Source organism: Gymnoscopelus braueri, assembly GCF_963280865.1.
Source record: "Gymnoscopelus braueri genome assembly, chromosome: 3".
Taxonomy (NCBI): Eukaryota; Metazoa; Chordata; class Actinopteri; order Myctophiformes; family Myctophidae; genus Gymnoscopelus; species Gymnoscopelus braueri.
The window spans coordinates 4,062,611-4,075,907 of NC_137612.1; the positions used below are offsets into that span (position 1 = coordinate 4,062,611).

General features: G+C 41.9%; 1 protein-coding gene across 1 annotated transcript in view; it reads right to left on the bottom strand.

Moving 5' to 3' along the window:
* Nucleotides 1-13,297, bottom strand: part of loxl2a (lysyl oxidase-like 2a) — a 52,357-nt gene that overhangs the window by 24,478 nt on the left and 14,582 nt on the right. Inside the window, exons 4-5 of the mRNA XM_080424121.1 lie at nt 5,117-5,325; nt 125-341 (exon numbers count right to left, since the gene is read on the bottom strand). Of these exons, the coding sequence (XP_080280247.1) occupies nt 125-341; nt 5,117-5,325 (426 nt within the window). The remainder of the gene's footprint in view (nt 1-124; nt 342-5,116; nt 5,326-13,297) is intronic.

Genomic DNA, 13,297 nt, shown 5'->3' on the forward strand with positions numbered 1-13,297 from the left:
CAAATCTCCATCTCATCCAAACGCTGACTTGAGCCGATCGTGGTCTAAATGTACTTAAAATGTTTTTTTTTTGGGAGTCACCAGGCAAGCAGTGTTAGCAAAACGTGTGTACACTGTAGCTTACCTCGACCCTGTACGCCTTCCTGAAGCCAGCGCTAACACTGGGAGCAAAGGCCCGTCCAGGTACACAGCTCACCACCACGGGCATGCCTTGCTCACAGGTGCTGTTGCCCTTCAGCTCTATCTCTTTGCCCAGCTTGCAGTCGGACAGGTCAGCCTCATTGCCTGTGCAGTTGACAGAGAAACCCCAGTAGTTCTTCTTACGACGCTTGGCTAGCAACCTGAGAGAGAGAGAGAGAAACCATGGCGCTAAGTTAATGACAGAAACAAAGACTGCATGTTCTGTGGAAATTCTAACCATGCTAAACAGGGATACATCTGGTTGATCCATGTACTGCTTAATTTTACTATTTGACCCCAGGAAGAATAGTCATTGCTGAGGCAGTCACTAATGGAGATCTAAAATAAACAATAAACTATAGGCTCCGGAACAATGCATAAGAATGCATACTGGTTCCTTTTTTGTTGATGAAAACATCTGCCAAGATCATCCTGGAATTCCTGGCAATACGAGGAGTGGAGATTTCACCTATTTAATGATGTTATCAAGGCACAGAGTTGTTCTGTTGGGTAGGTGAGCAGGGATATCTCCCATCTGGTACTGTGAAGCACAATGGCAGCGTTGTTGAGGGAATACCTCGGCATTCCCATGACCTCACAGTTATGGAAGTCATCAACTAAGGAAAGGTCATTGAGTACAGTATAATAACTAAATCAGGGCCTTTCCTTCCCTGGCCCTGGCTTGGATGAAGCAGACCATGTAATTAAAACAGCATGGGCTACATTTACAACCTACTGTTAAGTTCTGGTGTTGCACACCGGAAATAGACGATCTACAAGCTCACAAGCTCAAAACGCGCATGCGTGGGCAAACATCCCTCCAGGCTATGGGATGTATGTCTAAGAACAAAGTAGCCAGTCACAGAGCAGCCTGTGAGAACAAGAATAGCAGCTTGTCTGGAAATTATCTCTCAATACAGTCCAACAAAAACTTTGTGATCCAATTTTATGCAGTTGCTCAATCTTGATTAGGTCAAATAAATCATATTAGATTAACACACCTGCCCTATATAGCTTGAGGCTCTATATTTTTAATAAAAATAATCTTCCCCCCATTCTGTTTCCAGATAGATATGTTTCCAGGTGAAACTTAAACCACATTCTATATGACTCATATGCTAATTATGCAATAATATTCAGAGAACCTTTTTGACCACTGTATGGTCTCAAAGGGTGTGGCTGCGCAATATGGATAGATTAGACATACAATAACACTGGACCTCATAAACAAATTCATTTGGATGCTTCAACGTCACAGATTTTTTTAAATCTCAAATCTTAAAGTTCTCTTGTGAAGAGGACATGTGAACATCTGACTTACAATTTAGACATTTAGCAAGCGATTTTATCCAGAGCGACTTAAACAGCATATCTAGTCAACCAACAACAGGGTAAGCGGTTAATTAAATAGTGTGCCAAGAACACTAGTACAGTAAGTGCTACAAAATTACTAAGATAGCAGGTAGATATCAAACATAACCTCTGACTAAATAACACTTCCCAAAAAGCTCTGTGTTAACAGTTCGTGCTCTAAGGTGCTGGAAAAACTTTAGGCAGCCTAAACAAAGGCGTGTTCCGATATGTTTTACATAGGGGAGATTTTCCAGTGCCTTGGGAGCGAGCTCTCAAACAGACCGAATGCATTGGGAAGGGTTACGTCAGATTTCCACATTTCCTGCTCACAAGAGAACAATAGGATAGGATTCAGGTTAAAAGTTAACAAAATTGTCTTTTAACTAATATTTCATTACAATTAGGAACTTCATTTTAAAATATCGTCACCTTGCTAAACTAATGGCCTATGTCATTTTTTATTTTTCAGGAAAAATTTAAAACTGATCCAAAACTATATGATATTTCTTAATCATTTCACCCAAAATGTTTATAACAAATTATGACTATTAAAATGAAAATAACACTGTCTGTCAGTTATGTAACATAAGAGATTTATATAGGTTTAAAAAGGATTAAAAAGGCCTAAATCAGTAAATAATTTGGCCAAAGTCACAAAACCATGTGACAAAATTGCCTATTTTGGCCTAAGTCACACTGGGGAGAACCATTATACTAAAAGGGGAGGGAACAGCATGATCCTTTTCAATTAGGAGATGGGCGATTTCACCAAAGGCGGCCAGTGTCATGAGGAGCTGACTTAGGCAAAAATATAATTTTCCTCAAAAAATTACTTTGGCCATTAGTTTAGCAAGGTGACGATATCAGACCTGGGGCCTGTTCCTCAAAAGGTGAATTAGAGCTAAAGCCTGACTTTACCACCTATCCTGGCTTAATTTAGCCAGGATTAGAGCTGAGTCGGTTCCTCAAAAGGTGAATTATCTTGAAGATTAGTTTAGCCAGTTCACCCTGGCTAAGTTTAGCCTTATCCGATTCCTCAAAAGAGAATTGAAGCAAGCCTAGCTTAGTTACCATGGCAATTTAGCTGTGAAGTTAGCCTGGTCAGGAGCAGGCTAACAGCCAAGCTTTATTAATCCAGTGCCTTGTTCTTCAAGTTTTGTGAAATAGCTGTTAGTCCAATGACTCCAATCATAAACCAATGAGTTTTTCTACACTTATTCAATTCTTATGCGAAAATCAAAGATCTACAAGCCCGAAATGTTTTTGTCTTATGGCGGCCGGGGGTCCCCGGCCCCCCATGGACCCCCGCCCCCGTGGACCCCCGCCCCCGTGTACCCCCAGCCCCCTGTGTACCTCCGGCCCCCGTGGACCCCCGGACCCCCATGGACCTCCGGACCCCCGTGGACCCCCGGACCCCCATGGACCTCCGGACCCCCGTGGACCCCCGCCCCCGTGGACCCCCGTATACCCCGGACCTCTGTTGGGGGTCAATGGGGGTCCGGGAGTACACGGGGGGCCCGGCCCCCCGTGTACTCCCGGACCCCCGTTGACCCCCGTTGACCCCCGTGGACCGTGGACCCCCGGCCGCCAAAAGGCAAGCTTTTCCCTTGTAGATCTTCGATTTTAGAAATTTGAAATTAGAAAATTATTGTTTATAATTTATAATTGTTTATAATTGTTTATAATTGTGTTTATAATTATAATTCCAACATTCACTTAAACTCCTTATGTTTAAACCTAACTGAATTATATATTTATGGATTTGTATATAAATTAATTGCATATTTTTGGACAACTTGTGCATTTAATTTGTCGGCAATACTTTGCCACGCTTTCTCCCTGGATCTATATTTATTGCGGCCGTGTTTCCTTTCTTGCTTATTATAAATTTTACTTCCTTGTAAGATACCATGAGCTGCTGCAGTGCTGCTGTTCAGCCACAGAGAAGAACGCCGCTCTGGTTTTGGGCTCCATGATTGGTCAAGTTCAAGGATTCTGCTATCGACTTTCATGGTCTTTTATAGAAATAAGTGAAGCCTGGCTTCATTATCCTGGCTCGACACAGCCTGGCTTGACAAGGCCTAGCTCGACAAAGTCGCTCCTTTTCAGCCTGGCTTGGCGTTCCAGGAACCGAATAAACCAGGCTATACGGACCCGACTTTGTCAAGCCTGGATTTGACTTAAATCCAGGCTTATTTAATTCACCTTTTGAGGAACAGGCCCCTGGACAGGGAAAACTGTAGTACTTTTGGACAAAAATGCTCTATTTGGAAACTGACAAGACAAACCAACATATTCTTTCTGGAAGTCCTCTTTTCTACCAAAAAAACATTTAGTTTTACTTCTGCCAGAGAATAGTTGAGATTTGCTCATGTGGTTATGTAATCATATGCAATGATAGCGTCTCTCCTTTCATCTCACCTGAACAATAACTGTTTCCACTCCCCGTATACAAGTTGATGAAAACAAATGTAAAGGGATTATATCATATAAACACTGCAAAGTTTAGTAGGAAAAACAGTCTTTTGTGATGGTGCATAATATTATGTGATCATGACAGCTGAGGAGAAGTGTAACACAGGGTACTTAGGGGGGAGATAGCAACAGATAAAGCCAAGAACTGCTGTCTTATATCTTGTTTGTCAAACTACATCGCTCACCCTCTGAGTTCACCTCCAGCAATGGCTGGACTTAGTTCAAGAATCTCTATGACGGTGTATGAACTAAGACTGTTTAGTCTCAGTGACAAGTTGAAGATGGATGAAGAGGCTACGGTAAACAAACCCTGTTATGTAATACGGTTACTTGCATCAGGCTGGGCCTGGCCTGATAAACCAATCCTCTTGAACTAGACTCTAGTCTAGAGAAAGTGTTTGTGTTACACCAAAATGTCAAGCATCCTTATTTGACATCAACATAAATGTTTTTGTTACACGTGGCTTCAATTTAAAAGTATATATTATGTCTGAATATACAGTAGAATTACTCCTAAAGGGTAGAATGCAAAACAGTGTTTTAAATAGAACAAATATTTGAGGGTATAGGGTTTTTTTCTCCTTTGTTTGTGAAAAATGATTTATATTCAGATTTTCAAGTTGTTTTAATAACATACAACCACACATATATACAGGCGTTTCTTCTCCCTCCCTACTCATACCGTACAGGTACAAGCAGCAAAATGCTATTGTGGAAAGGTCCACAAGACAGTGTTAAACAATAAGGAATGAGATAAAGTTAAAGCACCATGAGGAATTTCTTATATTTGTTATACGGACAGTATGTATTGCTGTATATTGCAATAATATGTAAAATGTAAAAATGTTCACACCAACCATTGCAACTATAACTAAGTTATATATAGTTTTAAAAATCATCGTAACTCAAGTGGATAGCAGAGTCCACACCACAGGCCTTATCTTGGGTGCCGCCTTACCCATTATCCCTAAACTTATTAGCCATTTTTTACTATTTTTAAAAATAGAAAACTATAATGAGGACAATCGTGAACGATATAGTTATGAATAGTGCTTGATATGAAAAGCCCTTTAAGCTTCAGCTGGGTTAGTAATACAAGAATACTCACTTGTAGCCCCGACTATTGACTCTCTTCTCCGCAGGGAACCCGTACATGCCACAGATGACCCTGCTGTTCATGGGCGTCCAGTCCTGGTTACAGATCTGTCTCCACTTTCCTCCGTCTTTCACCTCCACGAAGCCCTCAGTGATGGGAACCCTTTTCCTCTGAGAGTAGGAGGCTCTGATCCTCACCTCCTCCACCTGCACATTCATACTCTGTGGAGTAAAGACCACGGGACATGGTTTCATCAGCATGCGCCTGGATGTACACGTAACTTTAGTTCCATTCATTCAGCTGGAACTGCCGTATACTGTACATCACTTCAGGCTTTATGAAGTGGATGCTTTGCCCTGTTAGAGGTTATATATTATTATTTTGGGGATATTTTTTTTAGGCTTTTCTGCCTTTATTTGAGAGGAAAGTAGGCTGACAGGAAATGGGGAGAGATATGGGGGGCGTTGACACACAGCAAAGGCCGCCGGGATTGGAAGTCGAACCCGCAACACGCTGTAAGACTGGTTTACCAATCTATGTGGTTTGCGCCTGGACCCCTAGAGGTTATATTTTACCGTAGAATAAATGACAGTACCAACAGTGAAAGTCATGTGCGTTCACATGCGTGGAAGTACATACAGTATAGCCTGGCATGGCCAGAATAATAGCACTGCGAACTGTAGTAGATATTAGTCTGGAATCTCTGTGTGGAACCTGCATTTCTAAGGGGCAAATTACAAAAATGCCTCTGGTGATAAACCCGCCCCCATATTTGCATACTGGGCCCTGATTGGTCCCTCACAATGGATCTTCTGAGCTTTTTCCTCGTTAGGTCCTTGCATAAGAGTTAGAATATATCTAGAGGGTGGACTGCCCCGCCCTCACCAATTAATTTCAATGAAAGTTGCTCACTGGCGTTTGAAGCACCCGGAGGAACGCTCTACTTCCGCATTTGGGCACCAAATTTGGGTGGAGGTCTTTGAGCACCGAACAGGCGCACCAGGGTTTCAAACGCTAGAAGCATGCGCAGTGGTGTTTCAAATGCATTCTCAGATTTGACCACCAGGCGACGGCCGATTCATTGTTCTACCGTGGCTCTAGGGGCCTGATGGGTCTTTGAGGTTGAGGACCTGCTCAAACAAAAGTTACAGCAGCACAGGTGAACCTGATTACCATGATATATCACTGCTGCTCTTTCCACCTCTGGAACAACCTTCAACCCCACCTAGGCTACTATACAGTACTTTATTGTCACTACTATATACAATAAAATGTAACTGAGAGATACATTGACACTCAGGATTTTAATTTGCTTCAATTTCATCCAACATAAGCAGTTAATTCTACTGTCCATTGTACTGTCAAAAAGTGTTATCATTGATCATGATGATGAGTCTTAACTGGATGGTACTGTATGCACATACAATGCTGACAAATAGCTGTTTCAACTACAGGTAGAAGCAGCAAACTGCAAGTGTGGCAAGGTCCACAAGACAGTGCTAAAACAATAACAACAATAATACTGGATATGACAAAGTAAAAAAACATATTCTATGTTCAAACTGTATTGCCGGGGGATCTTGTAAGTCAGATTGAATGTCTGGAATTCTTTTCCAATTTTATTGCTCCCTCAGCTCAGAGTTTTGTCCAGAGACGTGAGGCCCAACAGGGGCTTGGTTGAGAGAACATCAATCACTACTGGCAGCTACAGGCTTTCCTCTCAAACCCTCACAACCTGTGTTGCCATTTCTGCTTATTATAAGCAACTTTGGGATTCTTTTTATGTAAAGTTGTTTGTAAATATCGGTGGATGCGGGTTGTGTTTTTTGGGGCTTGTGTAGTTGTTAAAGTTAAAGTGTAGTTGCTTATTTGGGCTTGCTTCCACATTTGTTCATTATTATTTAAACCAGTGGTTCTCAAATATTTTTATGTCATGGACCCCCAAATTAATGTATTTGTCCCTTACCCACATCTGAAAATGTTTTGTGCCAGGGAGCCCTGTACCAGCTGTGTGTTGCTAGAATGTTTAAAAAATCTTCCAAATATTCCGCATCTTATTTCAAGATTTTTCTGAAAATAGCAGATCTACAAGCTCACAACACGTCGCATCGTGACGCGTTGTGAGCTTGTAGATCGGCTAATTTCAAATAACCGATGTACTGTATATAGGTTTAAAGTGCTCATGTGGCCTATAGTTGCTTCTTTTGGGCTTGTAGACCGGGTTGCTTATTTCTCTCACAAAATGGCAACACTACTTTCACTAGGCTACAGTTAGAGCAGTGTTTCAAACATGGAGTCAGGATCCATTTTGGGTCACAGACCCATTTTCATGGGGTTGTGACTCTAAATCTTCAAAAAATAATCGAAATCTTCACAAAAAGAAAATTCTGAAAAACATTGTGAAAGTAGCAGCTTTACAAGCTCACAACGCATTGAGATGCGACACATTGTAAACTCTCTTGTGAAATTGTTGGAATAGGGCTTAAGTGAGAGTCGGCCATGTCAGCCCTGATAAAAAAGGATAGTCATTTTGTATTTTAAAACAAAATGCCCGGGTTCCCGGGTAGCCACCAAATGTATCTTTTGGGTCTTGAACTGAAAATGTTTGGGAACCCCTGTGTTAGAGGACACTATCTTGTTTGATGAGAACAGACATGTACAGTAGACTAAACCAGGAAATAACTAGCCATGGAATGACTGGCAATATAATTTAGAAGGATTTAATGTTGGACGCAGAATACTGTACTTATTTGGAAATGAAAAGTGGGGCTTAAGTAAAGCATGAAAGGAGTCTAGGTGCAATGTTCTGTGTAGTATTTGCTTAAACAACACCATGAACTCCCCGGGTTAGGGGAATGAAAAGGTTGATTTGAAAACAATAAATATACAATCCATAACATTCTAATTGTCAACAAATGGCTAACGGTACTGTATAAAAGCAAAGACAAACGTTGTAGTAAGCTAAGTTACAGATAGGGTTTAGGGTTCTATTAGTGGAAGTGTGTCAGCGGGTGGTCCACAGCCTGCTATATAAAGGGCTGTAAAGACAACTGGTCAGTCTAGGGTCACGTACAGTTAACTGTCCTGAAACCTCAAAGAGGAGGCATGGTAACCTTTGACCACCAATGTTTTATGTAACAGCGTCGCCCCAATAACTGCCATTGTTCATTCCACTAGAGCCAGAGGACTGTTGTTTATTCTTGGCTGGGCATTGGCCTGCCTGGTAAGGACCAATGAGAGAGCCAATGCTTTGAACAACTTTGTGCCGCGGAAAAAAAGGCTTGATCTCAGCACTTTTGCAACAGCCAGCCTTATGCTGCCACTCAAGAAAGCCAAGACCCAGGCGTTCATCCCAGATACACCGAGCCATTTCTAATGACGGTGGTTTCCTGAGATGGCGTCAGCCTACGGGAATGTCCAGGGCCTCTAGGCACACTCAACACTAGAGAATGCGACGGAGTAGAAGACGTGAGGCGAGTCAGACTGTTTCAACACTGACCCCAGTCTTCCTGCTGACCACGGTGACTGGGAAAGGGGGGGGGAAGGGACAGGGGGTTGAAACTGCTCTTTCATAAAAAGGAATCCTGTTGGTCATGGTATGACAGAATGTTTTCCATCAGGTGCACTAGAGGGATAAGAACCTCTTCATGACCGTATGTCTTTGAAAAGGTTCTGAGGTTATATCCACATCAACAAGATGTTAAAAGTGTCTGTGTTAATTGGCACATCAATGGAACAGAATAAATTAACGATGAAGAACGATGAAGAACATGACTTACTGTAAATGAAGACGAAACCTGATCTAAACCGGGGTGTAATCAGATTAAAAAAAAAGCAATAATAATATGTAATTGAATGTGTGTGTGTGTGTGTGTGCGTGTGCGTGTGTGCGTGCATTGGCCAAACAGAGGGCTTTGAGGTGAGACTGAAGTGGGGTTACAAGTGTTTGATTTGGCTGGGACGTTCCAAGAGGAAACCAGCTAACGGAATGTATGTGTACAGTGGCAGCAGACCCTCAGATGGGATGTGTGTCGAAACCTTTCCCCCACAGAACCCAGACCAGCAGACATAACATCAGCATAATCCTGTGTACCCATTGCCCAAGGTGGCCGTGGACATTTTAATAACCAACCCCTTTTTTGGGAAAGAAACGTAAGATATTCCAACCACAATGTAAAGAACATGGAGTCACAGCAATGACCACTTCTATATTATTCTCATGCTTGTCATCGATAAGTGACTAATCAGAGATGAGTAATGACGATTGAGACATACATTAGACTCAGTGGTGTAAAGTAACTAAGTACATTTACTCAAGTACTGTACTTAAGTACACTTTTGAGGAATTTTTACTTTACTGGAGTATTTCTAATTTTCAGTACTTTTACTTCTACTCCACTACATCTCTGAGGAAAATATTCTACTTTTACTCCACTACAATTATTTGAAAACTTTAGTTACTAGTTACTTTGCAGATGTAAATTATTACATTATAAAACATACAGTAACCACTATAGCTCTATTTTATACCTAGGCTATTTGAAAATAGCCGATCTACAAGCTCACAACACGTCGCGATGCGACGCGTTGTGAGCTTGTAGATCTGCTATTTTCAAACATTTTAGTACTTTTAATTTTGGTACTTTAAGTACATTTTGATACCAATACTTTTGTACTTTTACTCAAGTACATTTTGAATTCGGGACTTTTACTTGTAACGGAGTACTTCTACATTGCAGTATTGATACTTTTACTTAAGTAAAACATTTGAGTACTTTTTCCACCACTGATTAGACTACACAATGAAACCATCATGTGTTGATGTAACTCTCCCCATTTTTAAATGAACGCCGAGGATTTTACCGTGTCCTACAGTATGTCAGATAGATGCGTTTAGATTCAGTGTCTTAATAGGACCGAACAGAGATGAACTCAGTGTCTGACTCTCACAAAATTCCTGGTATACATAAGATGGGTGTAGCTAAGGCCATGTTATGCAACGTTTCCATCTGTTCCATAAGATTGATGCGCATCAGTACATTTCTGTAAAGCCCTAGTGCCCTGAGTGCCCTGACTACGGTAAGAGAGAGTTCTACAATAGCATTCCTTACTGATATACTGCATGCTGGGGCCTCTCTTTCCAATAATACAAATGTTCTTTTGAATAGAAGCCCAAATATTTTTCTCACTTGCCAAAAGAAAAAAACCTTCACAAATGTACTGTAATGTATTTATCCAGTAGTAAGTCCCTTAAAAAGTGAGACTCACACATCCAATTACTCCACTATTTCCTTCTGGAAACAACTGTTTTCTCGACTGGGTTTCCGCTCAACAGAGAGGTGTGTGAACACAAGACTACGGTCTAGCCAGGCCACGGTCTGACTAATGCCAGTGGTGGAAGAAGTACTCACATTTTGTACTTAAGTAAAAGTACCAATACTGCAATGCAGAAATACTCTATTACAAATAAAAGTTTGGTATTCTGAGTAAAAGTACAAAAGTATTCACATTCAAATCTACTTGCTGAAAGTAAAAGTACTCCTTTTGTAGAATGTCCCATTTCACAAGTTTCCAAATGTATTAAAAATGCTTTGAAAATAGCAGATCTACAAGCTTCACAACGCGTCACGATTGTAGATCGGCTATTTTCAATTAACCAAAGTTTAAATAGGGCTGAAGTGGTAAATGTATGTTTTGTAATAATAATCAAAAACTACAAAGTAACTGGTAGCTAAAGTTTTCTGATAATTGTAGTGGAGTAAAAGTACAATATTTGCCTCCGAGTCCGAGATGTAGTGCAGTAGAAGTAAAAGTATTGACATTTGGAAATACTCCAGTAAAGCAAAAGTACCTCACAATTGTACTTAAGTAACAGTGCTTGAGTAAATGTACAGTTCGTTTGTCTCATTGAACCCTCCAACCCTGCTTCACGTTCAGCTACACGTGCATGCAGCCCTCCTCCTGTAATAAGAAATGGGGGAAGTCAATGGTAGCCACGCCATATGGCTGAGAAGTACAGAAGCAGGGAAAGATCCACAGGTCAGCAAAGCTCCTTGAAATGACTTTCACATCTGTCCCCAAAGCCCCCACTTTAACTGACTGCCCTGTCTTAAACCAGCAGACAAGTGTTTGTAAGTGTGTGTGTGTGTGTGTGTGTGTGTGTGTGTGTGTGTGTGTGTGTGTGTGTGTGTGTGTGTGTGTGTGTGTGTGTGTGTGTGTGTGTGTGTGTGTGTGTGTGTGTGTGTGTGTGTGTGTGTGTGTGTGTGTGTGTGAGAGAGAGAGAGAGAGAGAGAGAGAGAGAGAGAGAGAGAGAGAGAGAGAGAGAGAGAGACAGTCAGACAGACAGACAGACAGACAGACAGACAGACAGATTGAGAGACAGATTGAGAGGTATATTGAGACATACAGCAAAGAGAGAGAGAGACAGACAGACAGACAGACAGACAGACAGACAGACAGACAGAGTGACAGAGAAAGAGAAAGAGAAAGCGAGACATAGGGAGGGACGGAGATAGACAGACAGAGAATGAAAGAGAGAGTGAGAGAGAGAGAAAGAGAGAGAGAGTGAGAGAGAGAGAGAGAGAGAGAGAGAGAGAGAGAGAGAGAGAGAGAGAGAGAAAGAGAGAGAGAAAGAAAGAAAGAGAGAAAGAGAGATAGCGAGAGAAAGAGAGAGAGAGAGAGAGACGGAGGAAGGGCTGATGTGTATTTATACATGTGTTACATCCATTGCAGTGTAGCTCATGATAAAGTAGAGAAGAGGAAGCCAACAGATGCTCTTTAACACACTCACACGTGCACACAAACACGTGCCCACACTCACACGTGCACACGCAGGCCACGCACTCACGTGTACACAAGCACCCATGCACAAACAAATTTGTAATCTATGCATTAGCCCTCAAGAAAGAGTAATCAATTTACAATGCCAGGTATAAACATGCTAGATCATTGGGCCTTGTGCAGGAGAGCTGAGAACATGGTGGGACCCAGCTGTTGAACATGTGGTTGGATCTTGGTATAGCTTTTCAGGATATTCTGGAGCGATTCTCTGTCTGTATGAGAGGGAGAACAACCCCAGCTGTCTGACATGCATCAACCCATCCTCCTCTCGATCACTTGCCTCCTCACAAGCCTCTTGCTAACCTCCTGAAAACCAAACTTGGCTCGGGTTTCCCTTTGTTGAACAGCGGAGCATGCGAAGAACTGACATGTTTGAAAAGGGACACCATTTAGCCCTGGTGGAGAAATGCAACCTTTGTCCTAGCTGTTTAGCTGTGTGGAGAGAGCCAAACAGCCCTTACTCGTTGAATTGTGTTATTACAACTGGCCTGCAGACGTCTTTGTGTTGATTTCAGACAAGAGTTTATGCAGGAAGCGACACTCGGTCATTATGAAAGAGACCGAGGGGCACATCCAGCTGCTTCTCCTGCTGGTGATAGTAATTTATCCTCATGAAACGCTATAAAAGCATCTCACATCCCATCGTTCCTTTGACATCATTCACCTCAGGTGGAAGACCTCAGCGCTAAACAACTCGCCTAGACCTGTCCCCTGTCTGTCTATGCCACTACTGTACATTAGGTTCTGGCATGCATCAATGACCTGACCCGGGTCAGGTTTTCCATCAGTCATCTATATCGTCTACATACCATACTATATACAATATGGTCTTCAGAAACAAGACAAGATAAGACAAGCGCTCCGGCACACGCATGCTCAAAACCAATATATCTAATTACATATTACATTTAGAGTCCAAATCTCTGTAGTTATGCCAACTGACTAGGACAAGTAGAGGAAATCTGCAATGACTTCCATCTCACTTACCCATAATAAACCTATAATTAGCATCAAATGACAACTGTCAGCCACTGACAAACACACCACTTGGAAATAACCAGCGTCTGTTCCTTCCAGTTCACCAATTATGCTTAATTTATACTTGATGTCGGTGTCTTTGTTGCTCACCCAAAATAGCCCCCAAAATAGCCGATCTACAATCTTGACACCCGTCGTATCATGACAAAGTATAAATCAGGCTTCAGGAGCCAGACCATGAGTTCATGGAGATTGGTAACACGTGTGGCATGCCATTCCCGTGCACACCGGGCGACCTGACATTTGTGGAGTGAGCGGAGTCATCCCTGAACAGATGACAAATAAACACAGCTCTCTCTGGCATCTCAGTGTTTG